The following is a 27,991-nucleotide window of genomic DNA, read 5'->3' as shown; positions in this document are numbered from 1 at the left end:
TCAACGTAGATTACGCATTGTTTGTAAATTCTTATTGACTTAATAAACTGCCATTTCAGAGTTGGATCTGTTTGTTTGTGTTTCATTTTGCATATTAATATAACATGCGCGACTGCGCTGCAGGTCAGCGAAACAGGTGTTACGTCGAGTTTTGCATGCCTGCCGAGAATTGCATGCACCTCCAAATAGCCTACTGCTTTTAAACGCTATTATATCCTTCGTGTTGTTCATCAATGGTGATAAATGATAAGTATATATTTTTTGAACGTTTAGAGTCGTTAATATTTTATTACACTTAGTAGGCTAGAAGTAGCATTCATTGAGATTCGGCTAAAAGATGTGGTGATTACCGCGTTTGATCAATGAGTACAGCAAAGTGTCTGAAAAGGACCTTAAAAGGTGGATGCATAATTCGGCAGAACAGATGTTGTAGGCTATCTGTCAACATTTGCATCGACCTCTTTTCTCAGGCAGAATTCGGCACAACACCAGACGTAATGTTGTTCAAGTCAGCAGCTAGCCAATAGTGATGGCAAGTTCAACTCTTTTGACAGACTCGAATCTTCAAATCATGTTCATTAAAATTAACTAATGTTTTTTTTTTTTTGAGACATTTCGTTCATTTGAACTAGGCTGTTTATTGTGGCGCTGCAGCCCTCTAGTGGACGATTAAAAAAACAGCGCCATTCTCAGACATGGAAGGATGCCTTGCTTGCTTTAACTGTAGTATAATGCACAAATTCACCTCTTGATCACTCTCTATCATCATTATGTAAACCCCCCTTGGCCCACAACCAAATTCTAACCATGTAAAAACCACAGAAATAGCCATAACCAGAAACCAGCCATATAAAGCTTATGTATATAATTACTATCATTATCTCTGAAGTGCTCATTCATACAGTAGCCTAACGTCCCTATCCATGAGTAAAATATTAATATCAGATTTGCGTATATAGAAGTAATAAGCTTGATACACTATATGAATAAACACACTTTTATTAAAATTCAACCAATTTAATAATAATAATCTGGATCAAGCCACCAAGTTCTTAAAAGAACTCCAGCACAGACAGAGGAACAAAGAAATACACATAAATGCAGCAGTTTGGCAGGTCTGGACGCAGAATGGGCCACATCAGGTCCTGATTCTGCAGACAGAGAAACAAACGAGCACATCGCTCTCAAACATGGCCAGGTTGTTTACCAGTCAGGAGCTGTGAAACAGCAGGCTCGGTTGATAAATAAAAAGTAAAAGTTACCTTGCGTTCTCTGGCGGACCTGGATCAGCTGTTAGCTGTAACACACCACAGGGCTAACTCTAACGTTGCTATGTGGCTGTGTTTTAATGTTTTCATGACCGGGTCGGTTTGTTTTGGAGATGGGACGACCTCGGAGGTAATTCGGCTCCCGGTAGAACCCTGCCAGTGCACTGAAGTCGAGCGGACCCAGAACAACTCTCATCAGCTTTTAGCTGTAAACGCTGTATGCTTCCTAAAAATCATACTCATTGATGCTGTTATGAATACGCAATCAGTTAAAATGTCGGGAGGGACCTGCTTTGTAGTATTCTTAAATAGCCTATATCCATAGCCTATAAGATACATCCTCTGGTCTGAGAGGCTGCAGTGTATTCAGGTCGGCTGGTTGTTGACTCCTCAGGTTACTTCTTGTTCCAGTAAAGTGGATTTATTTCCAAAATGCGCTGCTGAACAGGTTTCCCGTCACTTTTAAGGATGGGGTGCGGTGGTTGAAAGTAATTGTAACGGAACGAGTAACGTGACCATTTACTTTTAATACCCAGTAATAAGTAAAGTAATATTATTACTTTTTAAATAAGTAAAAAGTAAGTAATTATAATTTCTTGAGTAATTTGCCCAACACTACAGCTAGATATGCCGTATAAACTGAACTGCCCCCCGGTTGCGCGGGCATCTCGGTGATGACGTTGCACAGCGAAGCAGCGAAGCGCGTGCGGATGAAAAAAAGCAATCATCGATGGAGCTCCGATACTACGATTCACCATGGCAACGAGTAAATAAAGGCAGAGCCGCCATTTTAATCGGGTGGATCTAGAAATATGAATGCGTGCCCACGCGGACCCTGATAGGCTCTAAAACGCTGGAGTGGAAGAAGAATCAATGCGTTAACATTATTAGGCTAAGTTACTACACAGCGTTGCTCTTTCATCATTTACCAGACTGGAATTTCCTCAATGAATGATAAAGTGCTACAGCCCAGTACAGTCGATTTTAAATAGGAAGGCTATATTTTGTTCGTTGATCAGTTTTATAGGTTAGCCTACATAGCCTATTAAACAGTGATTACTGCAGTAAATGTAGCCCACAGTAAGTGTTTTCAGTGCTGTCCGCAGAGACGCAGCGTTATACCTAAAGACGGACATAGATTTTATTCTGGGTTGAGGATAAATTTGTCCATATATCGATGATAGATTGATCATAAAAGCGGTCATGTTCAAGATCATGTTTGGGTAAAAAACTAATAGCCTATCTAACCGGGATTTTAAAGTTTTTAAAGATGTAAATGCGTTCAGATATGTGCTTTGATATCGACAGAATGAATGAGGAAATGAAACGTGTGTGTCAGACAGCCGCCTCAGGCTCCGCAGGAGGGGAGGAGTTAGAGAGAAACTGACGGTTTTCCAACTTATCCTAACCTCCTCCCGAGGTTTGGATTATCAAATAAGTCAGACTTGATGAATTTAGTGCGAGGATACACAAGAATGTCCATTTCAGTGCATCCCCAATCACAATGCCAGTTTGCGAGTTACTATGGGTACACCTAACATTTGAATTCATTTTGGGCAAATAGGGAAGAGATGCTTTTTTCTTTTTTTTTCTATTCTCATGTTCTGCCTTAAAGGTGACAAGCCCGCTATGTTCATATTGTTTTCCATGCAAGCCCACACACCAGGGCATCATATGTCATTGTGGATTAACAATTAAACAACAAATGTAATTATGTATCAAGTTTTTTTCTTTCTTTTTTCTTTTATTGACCAAAATTACATTGTTCTATAACATTAAAGTCCTGGAATTCAGTTATGCGGATTTCTGGATATTAGTACATTCAAGCACTTTTTCAATTCTGTTCCTATTTTGGTCAGAAAAGCCTCGATCTGAGAACTGCAGAGAATTTCCTCTCGGTGTGAACAGTTTTCATTGTGAAAAAACCTTCATCTGGGATTAGTAAAAATGGAAGTATGATAACAAAACCAATATTATCAAAGCACGTTCAATCCATCCGAACTCTGCATAACCTTATTTACACAAAGGTAAAAAGGGATTTGAATAAACCCTGTGAGAAGTAATTTGGCATCATGCAGCTATTTGGGTCAGTAATGCTTGATTTAGTCTCTACACGTGTAAGCCAAAATACACAAAATGTGCAAAGAGGTCTCAATCAAGAATACTGTCATTTTGTAAATTATAAACTGCATTGTATTGTACTACTACTAGTTAACAACTAGTCTGTTTGAGCATTGTCATTAGCTCACTGGGTGAGTGTTGGTTGGGTACGTTATGGAGTCTGATCTGGCAGACTGACAGGAGGCCCATTAGTAATTGCATTCATGACTAACACTGGCCTGTCTTGCTGCCCACTCTGCTGCAGGCTCCCACAGTCATCCACTCAAACATGGCAGCTGTGGTAGATACTGAAGCCTGGGGTTCACCTTTGCACTAGCCGGTTTCTGAAGTTGGCGTGTATTTTGGCATACGCTTGGCTTTCACTGGGGTTAGTGCAAACAAGCCTCTGTCCCTGTGTCTGGTGGGTTTTAGTCAGGGTGATTCACTAGTGAAAGTGGTTGTGCCTCCAGCCACACATCTAATGAATATTAAAATAACACATTTGGAAAATAGAGAGAGCTGACTCATTAAGGTCTTGGCTTTTGGTATGCTGCATACCTTTTCTTGACTATTATCAAAGTAGACAGATTACATGTTGCAGAAAGTTCCTTAAATGTCACATAGTTATTATGTCACTGTTAGGGACCATGCCAAGCTTTTGTTGGCATTTGAAAGGTTGTGGATGGTGGCATGGTTTGGAGGTGAACATAATGTCTCTGTGTTCATAAAATGTCATTTTGATTTGGAGAACATACTATAACAACATTCAACAATTGCTGAGCGAGGATCTCAGCAAAATAAACAGATTTCATTTTAACAATGTGGGGAAAACATCAGCACAGTGCAGTTGGACCTGGATCAAGTATGGTTGGCAAACAGTTAGCATTTGTTTTAATCCCCTTTGGTGTAGCAGATGGATGGGGTTTATCCACCGGGCTGTGAAGGGGTCATGCCTTTGGAGGAATCTTGCATTATTTGCCTTAGTCAAAATACATGAGTGCGAAACAATCTCTTTTGGAAGATTAGCGAATGAGCTAAGAGTCCATATTCAAAATGTATTGATATACAATAATTCATAAATAATTCAACACATGCATATCATATACATGTATGCACACACAAATAGCCTACATTCTATGGCACATATTGTAATGTACATACACACATTAATCAACATGTGTACACATAGAAAACTAATGCATTGTGTGTGTGAGTTGTATTCCAAAATTTTACAGTTCTTAAAATGAATCTGTCTTCCTATTTGTGTTTTTATTTTATTTTATCTCTTATTCTTATGTTAACTTGATGTTAATTATGTACTAGTAACAGTTTGTCCTTGATACTTATTGGCCTTTTTAAATTTTAGAATGTTTTTTAATTGGTGCAACAGAATGTTTCACTGACTAGTCTAGGACACACTGGAAACACTTTCCAGAAATGACTTAGTAACGGTTATTTTATTTTGCATGATGCCAACCAGTTTATTACGATTCAAAGCTGAATGCTGTCAACAAAGATAATTTTTTTTTCTTCTATAATTAGGTATGTTACATGTAAACAACATTCGAATGTAATTCATATAGACAAAATCTACAAAATTAAATCAACAAAAAGTTTGATTACTTTTGTATTCATTAGATTCTCTTAAAATGCCACTCTTTGACTGCAGCAAATAAATCATAATTAGTCATAATCTTGATTAAGAAACCCAAAAGATAAACTACACTGAACAATTAGAGAAAAGTTTCAAGCTAAAATATTACTGTGGTTTAATTATTGGTTTTGACAGCACGCATCTAAGCTTGATGCCTTACAGTTCTCATTGTTACATTGTTTGTGATTCCTCAAATGCGTCGGATGACATGAGTTTGCAGTGATTCCTAGAGGAAGTCTTGTTTGTGACCCATGAGCCAGTGTCTGCCTGCAGGCAGGCAGCATCTATTTGTGGTTCCACTATTGAATGTTTCCCACTCAGATGCGCTTCCATGTTTGATTCGCATGTGCTTAAGTGTCTAAACACATTACTCTCACTGTGGATCTTTATCACTTGATCACATAGTAAAAATGCAGATGACTTGAACTTGAAAATTGTAGTCTTCAAAGTATTTCTTAATGAAACTGTAAAGTAAACAAGGAAAAGGTCAGAACCACTGACATTTAGCTTTCAGCTTTTTAAAGTTTATCTCTAGAGTCACCCTTGCAGAACAATTGATTCAAAGTGCACTACATTTTACATGGATGACATGAGGCACAGACAGTTTCGACTATGGATGTAAATTTGTGAAGTAAAAGATAGCTGTTTGGCTTGGCTCTTCAATGCTTGGCTTTTATTGTAGGTTTTATCATTGCCTTGTTCCTCTTTCCTATTTTCTTGGGGCTGACACAAAGGAATTTGTGGCCATGATTGAGAGCATATTGGTATTTAAAGGCTCAGTTGTCAGAAAATAATGATTTATACCGAACCATTCCTGTTTTCCAAGTGGGGATTGATTGATTAGTCTCTTTTAGGTATTGGTAGTGATCAGTTTCTTAAGTATGTACTGTGTACAAAAGGTTATATACAGATTGCCTTGCCTGCTTTGTCTCAATGTCATTGTCAAGGTTATTTCCACATCTGATGCACTGTTTCCATTATTCACGCAATGTTCTCTGACTATTCGACATTATCAAGTAATTGCCTCCGTGGTGGCCAATAAAGTCTAGATGAGAAACGTGACTGTGTTCGTCTATTATCTCATTAGCTCTGTAAAATGACATTTATGGCTTATCTCCACCTTTTACATAGGCCTACTGGATATCACGCAATGATTTTTTTATAATGCTATAGAACTTGTTTTGTTCTTTAATCTGCTTCCTATGTTCTAACAACCCTGCATATAACATTGACCTTCCTTGAGAGTGGTCTGCCTTATGTTGTCAGAAATAACTCTTCCAAAACATTTCATGACATTGAGTGGATATACACTCAGTTGACAGTTTATTAGGTATACCTAGCTAACACTAATGCAGTCTAACACAACAATCCTGCAATAAATCCTACCTTTTATGAAGGTTCTTATGTTCTGTTTTTGTTAACACTGTTTAAGGAGTATATTCAACTTTATGATAATTTTTTTAGGAGGTAGTTTGTGGCGCTGTTGAACAGTTTTGGCTGAAAGGTGTTTCTTTTAGTTTTCCCACCTTCATTGATATAAATTGGATGGACAAAATATGAAAAACATCTGTCATTATAAGGCAATACAATTCAATAGCATCATCAACTACATACTTGAAAATGACCATACAGTTATACATACAACAAACACAGTACTATACAGTACATGTACAGATTAATCACCACTCTGAAACAGTTTCAACAAAAAATGAACATTATGACCTTCATGAAGGTTACTGTGTATCTAATAAACTGGCAAATGGGAAAAATGCTCATTACAATTTTTCCATAGCCCAAAGTGACATCTTAAATTGCTTCTTTTGTACAACCAACAACAACAACCTGGTCTGGATCCTGCAGATCTCGCTAATTTCAGGCCTATCTCCAAACTATCCTTTCCATCAAAATTCCTTGAAAAGATAGTTTGCAGTCAATTAATGGCCTTAATGGATGAGCACAATATTCTTGAAGTTTTTCAATCTGGTTTTAAAACCCTGCATAGCACAGTATCAGCTCTTCTAAAAGTTTTTAATGATATCCTTTTAGCTACTGACTCCGGGGATTGTGTTGTTCTTGTTGTTCTTGATCTGACTGCTGCATTTGACACAGTGGACCATGAAATCCTGCTCTCTCGTTTTGAGCAGTGGGAGGGCATCAAGGACATTGCCCTAAAATGGTTCAGGTCTTAATTGGAAGGTAGAACTTTCTGTGTCAGCTGTGGTGATTCTGTGTCCTCCTCTGCTCCTCTCTCTTATGGGTTCCCACAGGGCTCAATATTAGGCGTTTTTCTCTTCTCTTTATTTGCTCCCGCTTGGTTCCATACTTAGGAAGCACGGTATATCATTCCACAGTTATGCGGACGATAGTCAGATCTATGTGCCTCTTAAAAAGAATAAAACTGTTGGACTGTTAAGTGTCATGTTAGCGACATAAAGGCCTGGATGGCTCTTAATTTAAAAATTTTAATGAAAGTAAGACAGAAGTGATGTTTTTTGGTGGCACCACTGGGACCCCCCGTGTCAATCTGGGTTCCTTGAGTCAGTATATCAAGCCAACAATCACTAATCTCGGGGTTAAAATCGACTCTGTCCTTAAGCTTGGCGGACGGATAAGGACAGTCAAGCTTTTTTTCAATTGAGGCAACTTGCCAAAATAAAGCTAGTTCATTCTAAGCAGCACTTTGAGACAGTATTCCACGCCTTGGTTACAACTCAGTTGGATTACTGTAATGCACTGTACGTGGGGGTCAGTGGGTCCTCTATTGCTCGTCTCCAGATGGTACAAAATGCTGCAGCGTGTCTTTTAACTGGAACACGTAAACATGAGCTCATTTCCCCCATTTTAGCCTCACTCCACTGGCTGCCTGTACATCGTAGGATTCATTTTAAGATTCTTTTATCTGCTTTTAAATGTTTTTTAATGGTCTTGCCCCACCCTACATCTCTGAGCTGCTACACCCCTATAGGTCCACCGGTTCTCACAGGTCAGCCGATCAACTGTGCCCATTCCTCTGCACATTAGACAGGCATCTTCACTGTCTTTTTTTAAAGTTTCTTCTTAAAACCCACCTCTTTTCCTTGTCCTTTTGAAAACTGAAATTGACATTTCTTGTTTTGACTGTATTTTTCTATTGTTCTATTGTATGGTCGTTATTGTTTTTACTTTTATACGTCGTGTGAGCTTTGTATTTAGTGTCTCTTATGTATTCATTTATTTATTGATTTTCTGTACAGCACTTTGTGTCCACTTTGGATGTTTAAAGTACTCTATAAATACATTTTGATTGAACCAACAGTCCAAATCCCAAAGACTATCCATTTACTATAATAAATGACAAAGAAAAGCATCAAATCCTTATGTTTAAGAAGCTGGAACTAGCAAATGTTTGATATTTTTGCTTGGGGAAAAAATGAATAATCAATTATCAAAATAGTTGGCAAATATAAGTTATAATTAAAAATAGTTTTCATTTACTTTAAGAAAATCTAGATTTTAAGAATGTAGTACTAAATTGACTTGATAAGATGAATATATACAGTGTTTACATTGCTGTGTTGCTATGTTTCTGTATTTGTTTTCCTTTTCACCCACTAGCATTTGTCAAAACACCTGAGCAGAAATAATGTAGAAATCACAGATGTTTTCCTAATACTTTGCATTTTGTGTTCATCAGACCGGATCCTAATTTTGCCCCTTTTACCCTGATTTTCCCACAGGACAGTGTTTGGTTCATTGCCACTAATGAAAACAATTCCAGTGCATCTCCATGCAAATTTCATACAGCTCTGTGATTGTGATTAGGTTTGACTTTTATTGTGTCCATCAATATATAATTCCACTCAAACTGCTGTTCTAACAGTGGCAGCTTGACCTCCATCAGCATGAGGGATCAGCATCATCTTACATGCAGCACAGTGACTCAGAGTCTTGGCTCCCTTAAGAAGATCCCTGTCAGTTCAACTGAAATAATTAGTTACACGCCATACAACACTGATGTTAACATCTGAAACAGCCACAAATTGTACTCACCTTCAGTGTATGAGCTAATGATGCCCAGTGGAGTTACTTTCAGCTTCACTGGCAAATCTGGCATCTGTCTCAGTGTCATACATGGTTGCCAGAGTTCAAACAGCCGTGGAAATTTGCTTTGAGTTCCATAGAAAGCAGTCGTGTTTGACCATTTGCCAAATCTTTCTTTTTTTTCAAAATGGGGGATGTACCTGGAAGCCTGGTTTCTCTCTGTATTTGAGTGTGTATTACAGTTTATTTTAAAACAAGTGACTGATTTGTTCCTTGTTTCAGCTTACTACGCTTACACACGCGCGCGCGCGCGCGCACACACACACACACACACACACACACACACACACACACACACACACACACTCTCTTTCACTTCTGTGGTTTTCACAAATGTATGTGAAATATTTCCAATTTAGGAGTACATAATAAATGCACAGCTGAGATGATGAAGCTTTGCAGCTAAGAACAACCACTATTTACTGTAAAAAAAAAAAGTATATAGTGGTGGCAGAAGTCTGCGCTCTGAGTGCGCTCCTAGTTTAAGCTTGACTTGCTGCAGCAATGATGGTGTGCCATTTAAACAGCTGCTCACTCATACCACTAAAAGCCATGTTCCAGACAGTTGTGTCAGTCCTATTTGGAGCTACTGTTTTTGCCTGTTTGTTTGATGTGTTTGTGTGTGTGGCTTCTCTCCCTGCTTTGGCTTGAGTCAAATCAATAATTAGCCAGCCTTTCCACATAGCCTCAGCTGCTTAAGTAAAATTAAATGGATGAAAACTGGAAGGAAACAAAATGTGTTCAGCTGGTCTCCATGTTGATAAAAAAAAAAACAATACTGCAACATTGACTTTTCTAATTTTCAGATTTCGAGAAGATACATATTTTTTTTCTCATAGGGAGAAGACATTAAGGTGACTTTCTGATCAGGGCATTTCCTTCAAACACACTCTTACACAGACATGCACAGGTAAGTTAAAATGAAGCAGTGCAATTTGAGTTAGGTAAACCTTGTTAAAATACCAATCATGACGTAATGATAAACAAGCTCTCCATACTTCTGATGGCTTTATTAATTGTCTTCCTTTTTGTGCAAATGGTATATGAAAAAGAGGATGTAAGTGTTCTGGTGATAGTTGTGATAGCGAAGCTACAAAGAAATGTGGTATATTATTTTAGGAATGACATGAATTTATTGTATCTGCTAGGCCTGCAGGATGCTCAGAGAACATAAACATTTCCCCAATGACTCTTGCTGTAGCCAAAGTTGACAGGTGACTTTCCTTTAGGGTTTATGTTGTACAGTAGTAAGAGAAATAAACACATGATTAAAAACAAATTCTCATCTATAAATATATTGATACTCACTCCCCCCTAAAATATAATCACAATACTTAAATTAAATTTAAAATCCATGTATGTGTGGTGTAGTTACCAACTGGATGTCAGCACATATCTACTGAAGTCCTCCAGGTGCAATAACATGCAAGATGGAACAAAAAAAGAGAATATGGAGTGTATATGTGACAGCATAGTAGATGCAAGTATGAGCAGGATCGTGCAGTCGGTGCATGGCCCATTTCAGTAGTAAACAAACTGACTCTCAACCACCACGGTAATTTAGATTTCTCCACACATAATTACACTTCCAAATGCAGCTGAGAGGATCAGAGGAACATGGCTGAGTCTGCTTTTGTCTGCAAACTGATACTGCAAAATATTTCACCTAAAAATGTACTATGTAAGACGATATTTATACTGGCTACAACACATTTTTGCCGGGTGACTATTTGACAATCTGTTAGCTCTATTATCTACAACATTTTAATTAGTTCCAGATAATAGTTTTTAATATTAGAAACAAGATTTCAATATGTTGATACTGCTTGTTAAGTGGTTTGATTGTATTCCTCATAGAGCTGCAACAATTAATCTATTAGTCAATCAACAGAAATTAATCCTCAACTATTTTTGAAAAATTATCGTTTTAGTAGATTTTCAACATTTTAAACAAGCTATTGAAATAAATCACCTTGGGTTGTGGTTGCAGCCCTTGTACCTTCATAATTTACTGTATCACTCTGCACGATTTGTGTGAAGGCATTGGCAAGTTTTTAGGCAATATCAGATGAGGGAACAGTCCAACAAATGCATACTTACATTATTGCATTAATGCATGCTTACATTATTTTATTGTCATAATCTTCTGGAGAGTCCCACCACAATTTGAACAAACCCTTATACCTAAACCAGTATAATGCAGCATCAAAAGAGTCATTTGTTAATACTTTTCAAAAGGCCATCATTAAGACCCATCACATCATTAACTAATGATTCAATAAACACTTTGGTTCTTCCACTGTATTCTTTCATTTTTTCACTTAACTACTACTCAGCATTTTGCCTCATTACTTTCTTGTCTCATCTCTTCCTCACCTTGTCATGGCCTTTATTTCACCTCTGGAGTAGAAATGCTGTAACTAAGCCACAGTACATGAATCATCTATTTTTATTATCCACATTCAATTTCCAAATGCATAGTCGTAATTTATCTTTAATCATCTAAGAGTGGAATTTATGACATACTACAGTATAATGCCTATTTTCATGCATCATCAAGCAAATGGAGGCCTCCGACTGTAGTCCGAAGTGGAAGGCAGACTGAGTGACAATACTAATGAACAGAAATAATGGAGACATTAGGCCTAAAGGAATAGCAATAAAGACAAATAAAGGAGAGGGAAAGTGGGACAAAAGAGATAAGAAAACCAAGTGTTATGAATAAGGAGAACAAAAGACAGAGGTAGTGAGGAGGAAGTGATTTAAGAAAGGGGTAGCCAGTGAGGACAAAAGGCTGGACTGAGATGGAGGACTTTAAATCAAGAAAAAGATCTATGTGCCATTGAAGCTTAACATTCCTCCGCGAGAGTGAGGACCAGATTAGGATGAGCTTTCGATCAGAACTAGCCTTCTAGTGATGTGAGCTAAAGCGAAGCTGATCTAACTAAATTAACAAATTCCAGCAGTTTTTATTTGTCTAAAGGTAGATTGATTACCTGACCTATGAAGTTCTCATGGTGATTAGTGTTAGTAATTCAACTTGATTACTGATCATCATATGTTTGTAGCGTGATGTCCTGTGAGAACTACGTATCTCTAAAAAAGTCAACTTTTCATGAGCTCCGACAAACAGCCATGTTTTACATTTTCCATCTCATCCAATGGGGGTTTAAATTGTTTATTTAGCTTAAGAAGGAGTCAACACATCTAGAGAGACGTGGTTTTTACTGAACAGGAAGGGGATGAAAACTTGTAATCTGCGAAGTAACTAATAAGTTGTCAGATAAATGTACAAAGTACAATATTTGCCTCTCACATGTTGTGAGTAGAAGCATAAAATATTCTGCTGGTAAAGTGCTAGTAAGTCGAATCTGTCCTTTAAGTACAGTACTTACATTCCACTACTGTAGTTCTCTATATATTATATATATTTTATTTTTTTTGCTTCTCTCTGAAAAATCAGTGTAGGATTAGTAGGCTACATCTACATCATATTTTGAGTTGGATGTGGAATATGTGACAGCTGGTGATGGCGCAAGTTACACAATCTCTTATCTTTTCAGACTATATGCGTTAGCAAGAGCAGAAACGGACCGTAGTATTCATAGTAAGGATTACTATTATTCTTTCTCACAAATGAATCGCAATTTTACGGTCTAAAGGGGCTCAAAAACTCTCAAAATTTGGAAACACATCGAACGTGGCAAAAAAATTACGTTTTCTAAGGGTCTCGCACATGGGCGTGGCAAAATGGCTCCATTGCGCCACCTAAAAAAATTGGAAATAATTTGCCCCCGAGCCTAGTTCAACCTACATGCACGGAAGTTTTTGAGGATATATATATCGTACCAAGACACATATAAAAGCCCATACCTTAAACTCAACAGGAAGTCAGCTTTTTTGAATTGAAAGTGCAACACTGCTTGCAGCTTTAATGTTTACATTGTTATTCTCATTTTTATTAAAAAACATATTCAAACAATTTTGGTGTGATTTTTGCGAGGATTTTGACCAAACAAATAAGTTTTCTTAAGTCTGTAGAATATGATGTGCGGGCCAGGACATCTCGCAGCACAACAATATTTAATTTAAAATGTTTTTTGGGCACATATATCACCTTTTGACAAATTTTGCACCTCCTGCAATTTCAGAATTGCAGACCATTTTGCAATTTAAATAAAATTTCAATTTCAGCCCTTGTCCACACAGGATTAGATGTAGAGTAGATGATGTTCATGTTCTGACACGTCTCAGCTCTTATTTTGAAAGGTTTTATTGAGGGGACATGACATCACAGAGGCAATACACCTAATTGGCTGTTATATTTGTGGATCATGGTCATACACTCCATGGTAAACCAGTTAAAATAATTTATGGACAACACTACAACTGTTTGCACATTGTGACAAGTGCATTTGTAGAAACTGTAATTTTTAAAACATGGAAATGTAGTGTCAAAATTCTGAAAACAAATGCGAAACATTCTACAAACAGACAAACAATTTTGTATCAAATTCTGGTTTTAGTAAGTAAGTGATTTCTTGTTTTTGGCTCATTTGTGGATTTTGAATCTATTTGTAAATAGTGTTTTGTGTTTACAAATTGTAATATATATTTGTGAATCATAGTCTGTGTATTTACAATGCTATTGACATCAATTTACCCTATACTGCTGCAGGGAGATTGTTTATAATGCATGAATTTAATAATTAATTGTTTTATTCCTTAAGTGCTTATGCCTGACTTAATACGGTTTAAGCATTCTGCATTATTGAAGTTTGTATGATATTTTTACAACATGGCCACTCAGTTCTTCTAAATACACCTCAGGATAAAATAGTTCAGCTTTCTCTGTCAAAGCTCACTTTTACAGAACATTTCACAGTGATTTTACAGTGACTGCAATAAACATAAAGGCAATTGTAAAAACCAAGACAGTATTTTACAAATGAATGCTGTTTTTAATTGACATGAAATGTAATGAGGCACATTGATTGATTGAAAAATATGGCTGAGGATGTTCAAACACTTCACCAGATGTCGGCCTCAAGATAGGACCACATATTGAGCAAGAGATCAATTCCAATGAGTGATTATGCATATTTAATCACCATGTCAGTTTTATTGACTTTTGAAGCAATGGTCTTTATCCCAGTGAAATTTATCTTAAAGGGCAAAAATATATGAATTTGCAGGAAAATTAATTATATATCGGCATTTTAGTACTGTTGGCCAGTTTATGGAGCACAGGGAGGAATATTTGAGCCTTAAGATATAAAGGTTTAATAGCTATACTACGATGAGTAGATCATGAATTTCATCCATCATAGAAGAGATGTCAAACACTGAAAGTGAGACCTCTCCTGGATGTTGAACTGAAGACAGGTTTTCAGGTTATTATAGATCCTCATGCTTATGATGTCAGATCATGCTTGGCTAGCTGCAGTTAGTATCCATTAATGGATGTAGTGGCTATAAGGTGGATGTCCTTGGAATAGCAGAGGAGTCTGAGAGCATAGATGAGGGGGCAAATTGAGTTGGACAGGAGATGTTGTCATCAGGTCTGTTGGGATGTCTGCGGTTGTCAAAAGGGGCATGTGCAATCAGTGAGCACGGCCTTCTGAACATTTGAAGTACATAATCGCGGTGTTAGCATGCAGTTCTCTGAGAAACGGATCTCCCAGACGGGAGAGCCTGCTGGCAATTCTGGCAGAGTTGCTTGCTCTGACTAGACAACAGGGGTGTTATCAGAAACATCTTAGTAAGATCTCAGTATTTCCCATAGTAAGACAACAGTTTTGGTTGTGCCCTCAGAAAATACAGCTCAAATGTCTGATGTGTTACTGCTGGGTTAAGATCAAGCCTTCTGTCTGCTGTCTCCACCACTCTGTCTGAAGTTTAAATACTGACACCAGTAAACGGCTCACTCTGCTTAAAAATCTATTCATTAGAGAATTGTGAACCATTTTAGTCACTTCTCAGGTCATAGGTCCAGTCTTTCTCTTCTCTGCATCTAACTTACTGCAGTGCACTATGCCCTGCTGTCAAGTCAGTGTCTGCTGGTCATGTTTTTCCCATGAAAATTTTCAAAAGAGAAATGTCTAGAGGGTATGTTCTTTCCCAATTGGACCAATTCACTTGTTTTTCACACCATGTAAAATGACCTCATTCTAGGGCCCCATGATCTTGCATTGCATGATTGACAGCTGCCCTTGACTCCTGCATTGTGTCTCATAGGAGGATCAATGGATGTTGCTGCCGCACTAATACATCAGTCTTGTCTCAGGGGATCACTGCACATAAGTGTAATTACCAAAGCATGGGGTTGAGGGGCAGATGAAAACTATTTCAGCACCTCTGAACTAAACATGGTCCAAGGAATATGAACAATCCACAAACCTAGAACCATTCAGAGCTGAGGAACACTCACAGTCTTTAGGTGTGAATATAAAAGGGGGGGGGGGGGGTGTCTGTATTTGTTTTCAACACCACTGAATTAAACATGCCACCCCCACCACAAATAAGCTGTGTTTCAACCAAAGGAACTATACCCCGGAACTAGGAACCTTTGGAGGAACACTGCATTTCCACCAGAGTCCAAATGTAGTTCTGGGGTCTTCATTTTACCCCCCAGAAAGTCCCTGCTTTGGGGGTAGTACTTTCCGAAAGAGCAGTACTTTGCGGGGCTGGGGCTTGCCTTGCAGTGAAATTCTGAATGGGCGAGTAGAGGCTACTGGCTTTAACTGGAGAATGTCCAGTGTTTTTCTATGACTGCTGCTCTCTTTTCCACCGTTGTTTGCGAACCAGTAAATCACAATCAACAGTCAAATAGCACACATGTCTCGCCAATGTCCGCCTGAGATGTAGCTACGTCTGCATTAAATGTATTGCTCGGAAAAAATAGCAGACAGCTGCAGTCACCGTCGTCCAGAGGGAATCTAATACACACAGAATTTCCATGCATGTAATTTAGATGAAATTTAAAGAGGATGATTCTTTATTTGATCTCTGCACTGCTGAATTAAACATACTACAAAGAACGGGGACAATTCAGAAGCTGGCAGGGATCCCGAGCAATCCACAGGGTACTTTTGCAATAATACATAGTAATAATAGGTATTTCCAAATTTGAATTGTGCTGAATTTCATAGCTGAGGGCATTTTGGACACTATAGTTTTCTTCACTTAAAGTTTAATATCCCAAACACATTTGCAAGGTTTAATACTGTAGACAAAAGGTTTGTCCTGTGCCTCCTGTCTGCCCTCTTAATCTTCTTTCACTTGCAGTCATTTTTAATTTAGACCCCTGACAGATTTCTCTTAGTGTCACGAATCTTGATTTATTGCTTCATGCCAGAAGACAATGATGTAGTTCTTTTACAGAATGTATGATCCACTAATCCTGGTTCAGAGTCGGTGAATCAACTATCAGTCTACTTTCTTTTAATGTGAAAAACCATTTGGTAGCCATTTCTATCTAGCATTCAGAATGAGCATGAGAAATCTCCTATGCAGTGAAGTTGGTCTTTTGTCTCTGTCAGCAGTGAGAGATATTTGCTCAGTGACTGACGGGGTGAAAAGTGGGATCAGAACTGTGTGTTGGAGACCTTGCTAATGCAGTTCAAACAAGACCAGGTATTCTATATGCAGTGTGTGTATCTGTGACAGATTGTGACCCTTCTCATCAAACCCTCATTTGGGACTTGTCAAAATCCACTTACCACTCAGACATGAATGGTTAAGCCCTTTCACTGAGACGTTTTTTTCTCTGTAGGGGGCCCCAGGGCTGTCTATTTCGACTGGGCCCTTGGGTGCTCTGGAACAGCAGTAATTCTTACACACACACACACACACACACACACACACACACACACACACACACACACACACACACACACACACCACTGCTGTCACATGAAACTCTTGTTGATTACAATACTTGACTTGAAAGGGTTTAGACATTTGTGTAGCACTTCAGCTTACAAAAAACATTTCAGAATCCAATGGACAACATCAAAAATATGTTATCATCAAGCTATAAAGAAGGCTGATTTTCTAAAACATGGTTTTCACCGTTAGACCGCTATCTAAATGGCACACATTTTCTCGCATTTGTATTTTAACACTCAACCCACAATAAATATGTGTAGATTATAAATAGTTTGGTACCAATTCAATTCAATTCAATTTTATTTATATAGCGCCAAATCACAACAACAGTTATCTCACAGCGCTTTTCATAAAAGAGCAGGTCTAGACCGTACTCTGTGATGTTATTTACAGAAGCCCAACAGTTCCCACCAAGAGCAAGCACTAGGCGACAGAGGCAAGGAAAAACTTCCTTTTAAGAGGCAGAAACCTCGAGCAGAACCATGGCTCAGGGTGGGCGGCCATCTGCCTCGACCGGTTGGGGTGAGAGAGAGAGAGAGAGAGAGAGAGAGAGAGAGAGAGAAAGAGAGAGAGAGAGAGAGAGAGAGAGAGAGAGAAAGAGAGAGAGAGAGAGAGAGAGAGAGAGAGGGATGTAAGGAGAGAGAGAGGGGAGGGAGGCAGCCTACACAATATACACACAGAGGTACAGACAGCGAAGGTAATGTTGCTATAAACTAAATGAAAAATGGTACAGATATTTATAATAGTGTTAATGGTAACCATCGTAATGTTAATGATTATAATAACAATAAGACCAGCGACAACAGTCGCTGCAGTAGAGGGTGTCGAGCAGGAACACAGGGGCAGCAGGCGACCCGCAGCCACAGATCCAGACTCCACAGCTCCAGAGCCAGAAAACCTGCAGGAAGTGATAGGAGGAGAGAGGAGAGGGACGAGAAAGCACAAGACTACCAGAAAGGGGAGAAGTTGTGTTAGTAACATGCAATAATGGGATAAGGTTGCATACAGAGGGAGAGAAAGTAGAGGAGAGAGGAGCTGCATACCAGTATGCATTTTAGGACCGGGGGTGAAATGTAGCATTGCAGCAGCACATGTTACAGACCAGAGGGGTCAGTAGGAACAGCATACAGATACAGATACAAAAAATATATAGATTTGTTATTATTACTGATAAATCAAAGTTAGAAAGCTATATACAGTAGGTTACCCTAAACCAGTGTGGATACATGTAAATGACATAGTTGTTACACTGCATCTGGAATATAGATTTTAAATGGTTTTATTTATGTATAAGGGATACATTTAATAACTATAATGTTACAAAAAATGTACAGTTTGAACAATATAATGTATTGTGAATATAATTTGTGTGTACACATTTACATATATGCATACACATATGTGCTCGTCTTGCCACATGAACTTTGTCTCCCACTCTCTTAAGCACCGATTGATGTCCGCAGGTATCAAAGCTCAGATTGAGCTGAGTGCTCAGGTACTCCATGTCGGCACAGCCAAGATCAGAAGACTTGACGGTGATAGAAAAGGAGATGGCTGACAGGGAAGAATGGCGTCTCTCTCCGGCTTCCCCTGTGCTCTGAGGTGATGAGCAGCCTGCCGCTGTGTAGCCAGGTGGAAAACTGCGCTCTCTGGCACCATGCGCAGAGCATAGCCCTCCACCATCTCGACCATCCATCTGCAGCTCAGCATAATCTGCAGCCTCCTGCTATAGATCTGACGCAGGCATTGTTACCTCCTGCTGCTGCTGCTCACTGTTCTGGAGTCAGTGTTCAGTTACTAAAGATGAAGATTAGAGGCGATGAGATCACGATTATACAAAGATGCTGAGGGTTATCTCCACACTTGATCTCAATGACTAGTACTACAAGCAAAATAGGTCACGACCCTAATACGCCTTAAGGATGTGTGAAGGCGCTTTTGTTAATATGTAAACACACTACAGAGTAGAAAAATCACATTGCTTCTTCTTTTGTATCTGCTTATACTTACTTATACTATACAGTAAGGCTCAGTTGCAAGTTGACTCTTAATATTTAGCACTTTATTTGTGCACAGATAATTTTTTGACATTACTACACTTTGACTAAGTTGCGAGAAAATATTTAGTTGCCACTTTCAACTCACTATCATTACCTTCAGCTCTCTCTTTATGGCTTTATGGTGTTGAGATTGAGTTACTATTTGCTGCCACCTGCTGGTGTTTAGACTGCTAGTGTTCAAAAATATTGTAAGGGACCAAAAAGCCTGATTAACATTTAGACATGTTTATTTTAATTATGTACAGTTGGCCTGCTTGTTTGTAATATATTTTGATATAACTTTTTTGAAAGACTGGTATACGATGGATAGGAACGACTATGCCCTTCATGTCAGTTAAAGTGTAACTTACCTTGTTGCCAGTGTTTAGGATTTGCTTTAGCCTAATTCTACCAGGATGCTCCTTTCTATCCCCATGTTTGTGTCACACATATTGTGTATATAAAGTCATGTCATTCTTTTTCTTTCATTCAGTCAGTCATTGATCAAGATCCATAGATTAACTTGACTGACAAATTGTGAAAAGCTGATGTAAATATTTTAGAATAGAGGTGCATTGTTTTCCCAGAATGTGTTCCTCCGCAAGTATTTAATGATAGGGACACTATTCACGGGAGTCAAATATGCAGTTCTAATAAGAACACGAAAATGCTGTTTCTTATGGATTTTTTTTTTTTTTACGTGATGGGACAGGAGGGTATTCCTCCGGGATTGGGACGGTACAGGATTTTTTTTTTGTGCAAGTGAGATGGACAGGAGTGAAAATCATCACCTGTTCCACCCTTTAATTGACAGTTGTTGGCAGAAACATGTGAAAAAGCAGCGTTGCAATTCGCCCGCAAACGTAGTGAAGAAGACTGCAAGCTAAGTTGTTAAAAAGAAAAGCTCCACAGGGTACCTTTTTTTAAAATTACTAATTTATTTAAAACAAACTTGAATATTTATACAATATAATAATGTGTGCTGACATAAAAATGTCATTGCAGGTTTACAGACTTCTATTAGACTGGTCCAAGAGACACCTCCATATCAGTAGAGGGAGACGTATCTGACCAATATTCAACTTTTCTTATAAAGCCAATAAAGCTTGACACATCACGCTAACTCCACTGCAGACATAAACATGCAGACACACTCTCACACGCTTAGAGGGTGGTGGTTTATTTGAACATGTGAGTCAGCCAGTCCCCGTGGGCCGCAGCTGGAGAGAGTAGAGCGCCCCACCCAGCAGCGCCAGCGTCACATGTGGTTGCAACTCCCCCAACCTCCCCTCAACCAAGCTCCCTCTGATTTTATGCATGCCGAACACCCCTCCCCTTCACTTCACTTCAGGATGTATTGTCCTCCATTCACTGAGTTAAGTTTCAAAACTGTGCCGTTCACTTGTAGCAGTGTGGTGGAACTGAAGAGCAAGTAGTGGCTGGGTTAGCTACTGTTGGCAGCCAGATGCCTGTTTGTGGTGAGTGTATTTTTATGTTTGCAGTGCGTGTCCTATGGTTAGAGCTTCTAGTTTCCTGTAGATTCATTTTGGGGAATTTTAAATTTATGCTTTTCAAAAGACAACTTGGTGTGTGCATTTTCCCCTATGGGGTTGTTTGTTGCTGTAGTTTGTTAATGAAGACTTTCATTTAGTAAAAAAAAAAAAGTCAACAAGTCAGTGCTTGTTCTCATGATCTTTTGAAACCTCACTCAATACACTGTTTAAGACAGCTACAACAGTCTTTCATAGTTGGTGATGTTTATATCATGACATTTTCTGCTGAACTAAAATCACACAGTCACATTTGATTTTGAAAATTAAGTTGTTGGACTGATTAACAGATGAATGACAATGTCTTTATTTAAGTTGTTTATTTAAGGTGGGTTACATCTTTCTGAATTAAGGGATATAAACATACATACTTTTCAGTGTTTTTTTGTTTTACTAAGCCCTGTTTGGCAAAAATGCTGCATCAGTCAGATGTAGAATTTTATGATATATAGTTTGTGGCATAACTACTGTAGGTCAAATTGTAGCTGACTTAAATTCTCATTCTTATTCTCTCAGGACTTTTTCAGAGATGTTGTTGGTCAAAGAAAAATTATACTTTATGGTCTATGAATCCTCTGATATTCTTAGTATTGACTTCTGAATTGACAGTCCTTCGACATCTCTGACTGAAAGCAGGGTAAAGTGATACAAATGATTTGCTAATACTTTGTGAACCAGGTCTGGTTTCCTAAAAGGGTGACAAGACAGAGGAACTGTAAAAACACTCATTAGACACTCTGGGCCCTGGGGGCACGTGAATCTTTTGTCTGCCAATGAGATGCTCAGCGCCTGAGAAATGTGACACCACACTCCTTTTCAAGCCTCTGTGGTTGATGTCTCATGCTGCAATTTTGGCTAAGAGACCATTAATTTGGAGACAGAGGGAAATATAAAGTACACTGGAATATTTTCCCCAAACTTTTTGTAAGAATGTTCAGCATGAGAATGGACCTCTTATTGTTCATTTGATTTAGCATTCAGGTCCGCTTGATCTGTTTTTACATTCATCTGTAACGAGGATGTATACATGCAGCCACGTCTAATAAGCACTCAGGGCGATGCAATATCATGTGGCTGTGTCACAATAGGCTGTTTATGTGGCCCAATGGCAGTCTGAGGCAGAAGAGCGGCTGCAACCAGGCACAGTTCAGAACTTCTCAGTCGGCCTCAGCCTTGTTTCTTCACTGTATGAAAAGCAGCCAGATTTTCAGGCCATTTTCGACCCGGGGGCATGTCATTTACCAAATGAATGGCCCTCTTTTCTGGACAGTTGAGCCAGTCACAGTCTATCATGCCACGAGACAAGTGAGCCCACAGTATTACTTCTCACTGCAGAGGACTGTTTTTCAGTGAGCACATTTGCATACCTTCAGGGTATGGCATGAGTAAAACATAATAATAATGATACTGCGTGAAACTGTTTATGGACATACTTAACGGCTATGACTGATGATCACACTTTTTTTTTTTTATTTGTATGTCTGTCACTGAAACTTAATGGGTTGGACTCAATCTGAGATGATTAAAAAGAGGCTTTCTAAAACACAACTTAAGTTTGGATTAATGACTTCTCAAAAGCATCTATAATCAACTGCAAGTCACCTGACTATGTGATCGTGATGACAAACCCACAACTAATTATCACCCAACTCTGTTTTCCTCAGCACTAAAGAACTTTATAGTGTCTTTTAACTCATTGTTTTCTGGCAACACTTTACTGTTTTAGTTGAATGTCAAACCTGTTGTACGCCACCTGCCTATGACTATATTTTATAGCTAAAAAGCCAGATGTTTCCCATTTTATTTTTTGAAAATGAATCTGAACATTGTGTGCTATGCTGAAAATAAAATCCAAGCAGCGATTTGTTTCCTCCAAAATGTATTTTGCTAATTAAAGTTTTTAAAATATGAAAATAATTCTTTTGAAACAGAAACACTTGTAGAGACGGGGCAACAGCCATCAAAATGTCATTGAGTGTGTTGCTTTTGTCAGTAAGTACTTGTATTGTTTTACAGGGAAAAAGAAAAATGAGTATTCATTGACAGACTGTTTTTAATTATCTTGTTTAAAATTCTTCTTAACCTAGAACTTTGGTTATTCCCCTGACAAGGAAACTAGCACCATGTCTTGATTCTGGTCCCAAAGGTCTTTATGTTATAGAAATTTCTCTGACATGATTTATTTCTTGTTTGTCTTCTTCACACATGGCAAAAGACACCTAACTTGAGGTAGCACAATTGTAAGAAACTGAAAGGGGTTTACATCCAGGAGGGTTTGCTCTTTGTCAGGACAAAGACTCATTTGACTGAGTGATTCTACTTGTGATTTACGGTAGACTGAACCGTGACCTCTTGAGTCCACCCCTAATGTGAGTGTAGAGAGCTGAGGGAGAGTCGTATCTGCGTCACATAGTGCTTCCTCAGCCAGGGGGTCAGGTCTGAGGAGGTGGCAAGGGTTCACTGGGCAGGAAGACAACATGCTGGTGAAGACAGAGGCAATATCACAGCTGGACGTCTCTGGTGCTTTTACACTCCTGGTGCTTTATCTCAGTGTTTCCTGGCTGTTTGTTTTACTGGTGACCGTACTAAAGCTTGAAACAATGGCTTTAATCACGACAGTGGTCAGTGTTTACAGTGTTTGCCTGCTGTTTGGCATCTTGCTCAACCTCTGCAGGGTGTCGTTTTCCTCTTCTGGTCTGTGGTCATATCTGTGTGAGTGTTTAAATTCCTCCTTTATCTCTTTCAGGATGGCTCGGTGGGGAACCTTGATGACCTGGCTCAGGAGTATTCTCAGTATTACGGGACCTCCCTCAGTGACGTGTGTGAAAGGATGGAGGAGCTTCGGAAACGCAAAGTAGTGCAAGATGCTGAATTGGTAAACTGTCTTATCAGTCTTCTTATTCTCAGGAAAGACCATGGCACATCCAAAAATCTGATACCTCAGCATTAGATTATTATTATTTCTGCTGCCACTAACACTTCTTTTAAAGGAATAGTTGGGCATTTTGGGAAATACACTTACTAACTTTCTTGCTGTGTGTAAGATGAGAAGATTGACACCAGCTTAGCATAAAGACTGTACACAGGAAAAAGATAGCCGAGACAAAGGTGACAAAAATCTGAAGTCTAAATATTTTTTCAAAATCAGCTTGTGAAATGCAGATATGCTCAATCCTCTGTTTGTTGCTGTACAACAAACAGATTCAGCTAGCTGAATATTATTTCTATTTCTGTGTTGTGATGACACTATAATTTTCTCCTCCGCTTCCCATGCCTGTGTGTTTCAGGGAAAGTTTGACTCAGTGGCCACATCACTGCAGCTTCGCACTCAGATCCAGGTGAGTGTCCAGCTCTGAGTGTGTCAGACCCCAGGAGAAGGCAACTTCCTCTAAACGCACGTCAGCAGACAGGCTGATAAGAGGGCCTTTGAATTGCCTTGTCATGATTATCCTGAGCAAAACCAAAGTAGTAGGCTAAAATGTAACATTTGACTAACTGTGAGCAGAGAGCTGGCCTTGAAACTGTCCTCAAATGTTAGGGAATATATCCCAAAATGTGACTAGTGGCATATGTGTTTTTGTGCTACCAAATTACAAGATTTATATTTTAAAAGTGCAACAAATACAACGAAACATATCTGAAATTCCTCTTTTTTTAACCCGTTAATTAAATAATTGTAGTTGATTCAGTCTGTATCTGTATATGCTATGCTATTTTGTCTGCTACATATTTCTCTCCTCTCCTTTGAAGGAAAATGCTATAATTTAAGTTGACATTTGCTTTATAAATTAAATGGTTGTTATCTTGGTTTGGAACAATAATTGCACTCATTAAATTGCAGCATTGCCTCTTTATGCATTTAAATTCACACTGTTTTCATCTCCTTAAGGAATCCCTTGGACTCAGCAGCAGTACCACCTCCACTCCTGAGAATGAGAGAAGGTAAAAGTTTGAAAGTTGTTAATTCGTAATATTTGTATTTTAATGTGCTTTCAGCCACCAAAAGCATCAGTAAGATTAGGGACATAAAAATACTGCAATAGATTATAATCAATATGGCTGGGACTGTGTTTTGTCCAGATGATGTGTAGTGTTGTGGCTTAAGAGACTACATTATAATAACTTAATATACAGTAAGTCATATCTTAAGGGAGCTGAACTGTGATTACTCTTCCTGTACTATCTCTTTGTCACCCTGTGGACACAAGCCATTCCTCTGCTTCCTGCTGCCCTCCAGTCACATTTATGAAGCATTTCTGTGTCACCTTCAAACTTCCTTCCTTCCTTCCATTGTTTCTTTTGAGGGATTTCAAAGATTACTCATTTTGTCATTGGTAAGCTGAACATTGTGTGATGACTAATGATAAAGCAACATATTGATTTTATTTAGCTTGTTAAAGAGACAGAACCTTGGAAACTAAGCAGTATCCATATTTTTAAGGATTTTATTATAATAACAAACAGGCCTGTATTATTTCAGAACCTGGACAAGAACACAGGCGACAAATCTCCTTCTATAACTCCTGAACAGGGTTCACAGGAAACTTATGCTGCCCCCTAGTGGGACAAGAACAAAGTAATTCTGAAGGAAGCTGATGGCTACCAGTAGCAGAAACACGTTTTGATGACTTACACAATAAAATGTTTTAATATATATGATATGTTTTAATTAGTCTTTTCTTCCTATTCTGTGTATTTTTCTTAAGATTCCCTTGAAATTGAGGTTTAACTTGCTTATCCACAGTGGGCACGTTTGCTTTGCTGGCCCTTGAGATTGTCACTGTGATTAAAAAATAAATTTAATTTTAGAGTTATCAGTTTTCATGCCAAACTTTTTTGCCGTAGAATTTGGAAGAGGGAAAACAGTGTCACAGTCTATAACCCCAAATAGAGGTTGTTTTCTGTTTCATGGTCCTTTTGAAGAAAATCAATATATTCATTGTATCCTGTAGATAAAATGACCATGTCAGTACTATGTTATGTAATAATATTTTTTTTATATATATAATATATATAACATTACAGCTGGTTAAGACAAGGTGACAAACAACATCTTTACAATGTCAAAAAATCAAATAAATTACTTGTAAAGTAAAGTAATTACTTTAAAAGAAGAATTAGGATACAATACAATTATTTAACCAAACAGTAACAAAAATGTATATCTTGAAAATGTTTTTGTAGCTGTGGTCAGGGAAACTTCTGTCACTTGAGCACCAGACAATATGAAAACTAATATTAAACTTATTTACAAAAGAAAAAGTACTGGTCTGATCTGTTTTCAAACTCATAAACTGACCACCAGCAACAAGTGTCAACCGAGAGAGATGCTTTGTGAGAGCGAGCGAGAGAGAGAGTTATAAACAACAAACAGAGAGGTGAAGAGTGAGAGACAGACAGAGAGCGAGAAAGAGGGAGGGTGAAAGTGTGCAGAGAATGCAGAGGCCACGTTAGCGCTGCTGCTGCTGCTGCAAAACCCTGACTGGACATGAAAAAGACTCTATTGTTCCTGTGATGGCTGTAGAGTTCTAACCTCTGTTCATCAGCCAAGAGCAGCCAGTCTTTTTCATCTGTTTCGACTACTTTGATTTCCCTTCACTATGATGCTAGTGTCACGAGGGACAGTACACTTTTGTGAGTCTTTTTTGTTTTTGTAATTTTTTGCTTTGTTTTTTAATCTGACAAGTCGAGAGGATAGAGAGACATGTTAAGGGAGATGGTGGGATAGCAGGGAAAATGAAGAAAATAACTTTGGATAACAGGTAATTTTCTCTTCAGGGCTTTGATTCCCCCAATTGAACTCTTCAAATGAAGTAAATGTTTTGTTGAACTTTTTAGGTTTCCTGTGCACAAATCTAGCTCTGATGATGGATCAGGAGGTAAGTTAAAATTTTATATGAATCTTGATTGCTGCATCATATACTTAATCCTTCAGTACAGTCAGATTGATCACAACCTATTTTACCCTAAACTAAGCGCACAGAAAAGCTACATTAAAAAATGTTTGTGTTTATTAGTGGTTGTAGGTGTTTTTAAACCAGCTTATTTCTTCTTATAGTTCTTCTGATAGTAGTAATGAGAATGTAGAGTGATTATTATTATTTTTTTTTTAAATGCTAAAATTGCTTTTATTATTGTATTCAGGAATATTGTAATTTAGTACATAACCTAATATTGGTATTTGTTAATTGAGTGCAGGTGCTGGAATAATTGGTTACCTATAATATGGATATTTTTGTTTAATTTTGTGGTGATTTTTCTCTGCCCTAAATTATATCGAACCGTTGTACTCTATAGGAAAATGGGATGGAAAGAGAAAAGGCAAGTCTTTTTGGCAGAGTTTTCGAAAGTCACAGAAAGGGGTGGTGCGTCAGATTTCGAAAGGTATGTTAAGTCATTAACACAAAAAAAGGAAATGATATATGTATATAGGGATTGCTCACCAACATAAGCACATTTTTTTTGTTATTTGACATGAAGGATGTATCTGAATGAAATGCTTAATTAAAGCAGTCAGTTGTGTTTATTCCTGTCAGCTGACAGTCCTGCTTTTTACCCAACAGGTGATGATGTTGGATTTGTGGCCAGTGAAATCACCATGAGTGACGAAGAGCGTATCCAGCTGATGATGATGGTGAAGGAGAATATGATTTCTATAGAGGAAGCCTTGGCACGAGTATGTCACACATCCCAAAATTCTCCACTTTACTGTCATGTGAAATTTACAGCTTCCGTGTTTTTCTCCTTTTTGCTCAACTTTAAGAGTTTACTGTGGAAATGTTACCACAAATCAAATAGGTCAAGTATCCAGTTGGACCAAGACCTTTTGAACACTAAATACAAAATTCTTAAAGTTGGGTCCATTTAGAAGATTATATTTGCAATCAGGAAATGAGGCAAGATCTCTCTAAAAGCCCTATAAGCAGTTGCAAAAACGTATTATCGAGTTGTAGCTAAATCTGTAGGGAAATCTGAAAACATGAAAATCTGGAAATTATAAAGCTAGGCAATTATTTGTTGTCTTGTAAAGTTAGCAGCATTTTCAGCTTTGTGAAAGTAATAACAGTCTGATGTAGGCATATGGTCAAAGCATGGTTTTATCTGCATTAAGAAAAGAATGCAGTTTTAAATAATTCCCTTAAGTGTGCCAGTGGTTCAAGGATAAATAACACATCAGCTTGTAGATTAATGTACTCTAGCTCTGCATCATGTACTATAACAGGGTCATCTTTTGTTGCAGCTGAAGGAGTTTGAGACACAAAACAGGCAGACGTGCAGGTCCGATCCCACAGAGTGGGCCGATCCCTCCAGTCCCACCACAAATGAGTTGTTCAACTGCAACGTAAGTCTCTTAAGCTCCCAGTCTGAGGACATCTTATTACATTTTTAAATGCTGAATCACAACTTCAG

The 27,991-nt window shown here is 38.3% G+C and overlaps 1 protein-coding gene across 5 annotated transcripts in view; it reads left to right on the top strand.

Annotated features, from left to right (window-relative positions):
* Positions 1–27,991, top strand: part of sash1b (SAM and SH3 domain containing 1b) — a 56,637-nt gene that overhangs the window by 18,838 nt on the left and 9,808 nt on the right. For 3 of the 5 annotated variants that reach the window (XM_038728879.1, XM_038728876.1, XM_038728875.1), the window contains exons 2-8: positions 23,328–23,456; positions 23,869–23,919; positions 24,471–24,523; positions 26,420–26,460; positions 26,879–26,965; positions 27,145–27,257; positions 27,822–27,923. In XM_038728879.1, coding sequence (XP_038584807.1) covers positions 23,412–23,456; positions 23,869–23,919; positions 24,471–24,523; positions 26,420–26,460; positions 26,879–26,965; positions 27,145–27,257; positions 27,822–27,923 — 492 coding nt within the window. In that variant the 5' untranslated portion in view covers positions 23,328–23,411. Of the gene's footprint in view, positions 1–20,172; positions 20,510–23,327; positions 23,457–23,868; positions 23,920–24,470; positions 24,524–26,267; positions 26,344–26,419; positions 26,461–26,878; positions 26,966–27,144; positions 27,258–27,821; positions 27,924–27,991 lie in introns of those variants that run through there. The other 2 variants (XM_038728878.1, XM_038728877.1) reach the window with 2 other exon arrangements.

Source organism: Micropterus salmoides, unplaced genomic scaffold (assembly GCF_014851395.1).
Source record: "Micropterus salmoides isolate LMB-PRFRI ecotype aquatic unplaced genomic scaffold, ASM1485139v1 Ms_hic_scaffold_19, whole genome shotgun sequence".
NCBI classification, from domain to species: domain Eukaryota; kingdom Metazoa; phylum Chordata; class Actinopteri; order Centrarchiformes; family Centrarchidae; genus Micropterus; species Micropterus salmoides.
The sequence above is the reverse complement of the archived record's forward strand: the minus strand, read 5'-3'. Positions and strand labels throughout refer to the sequence as shown.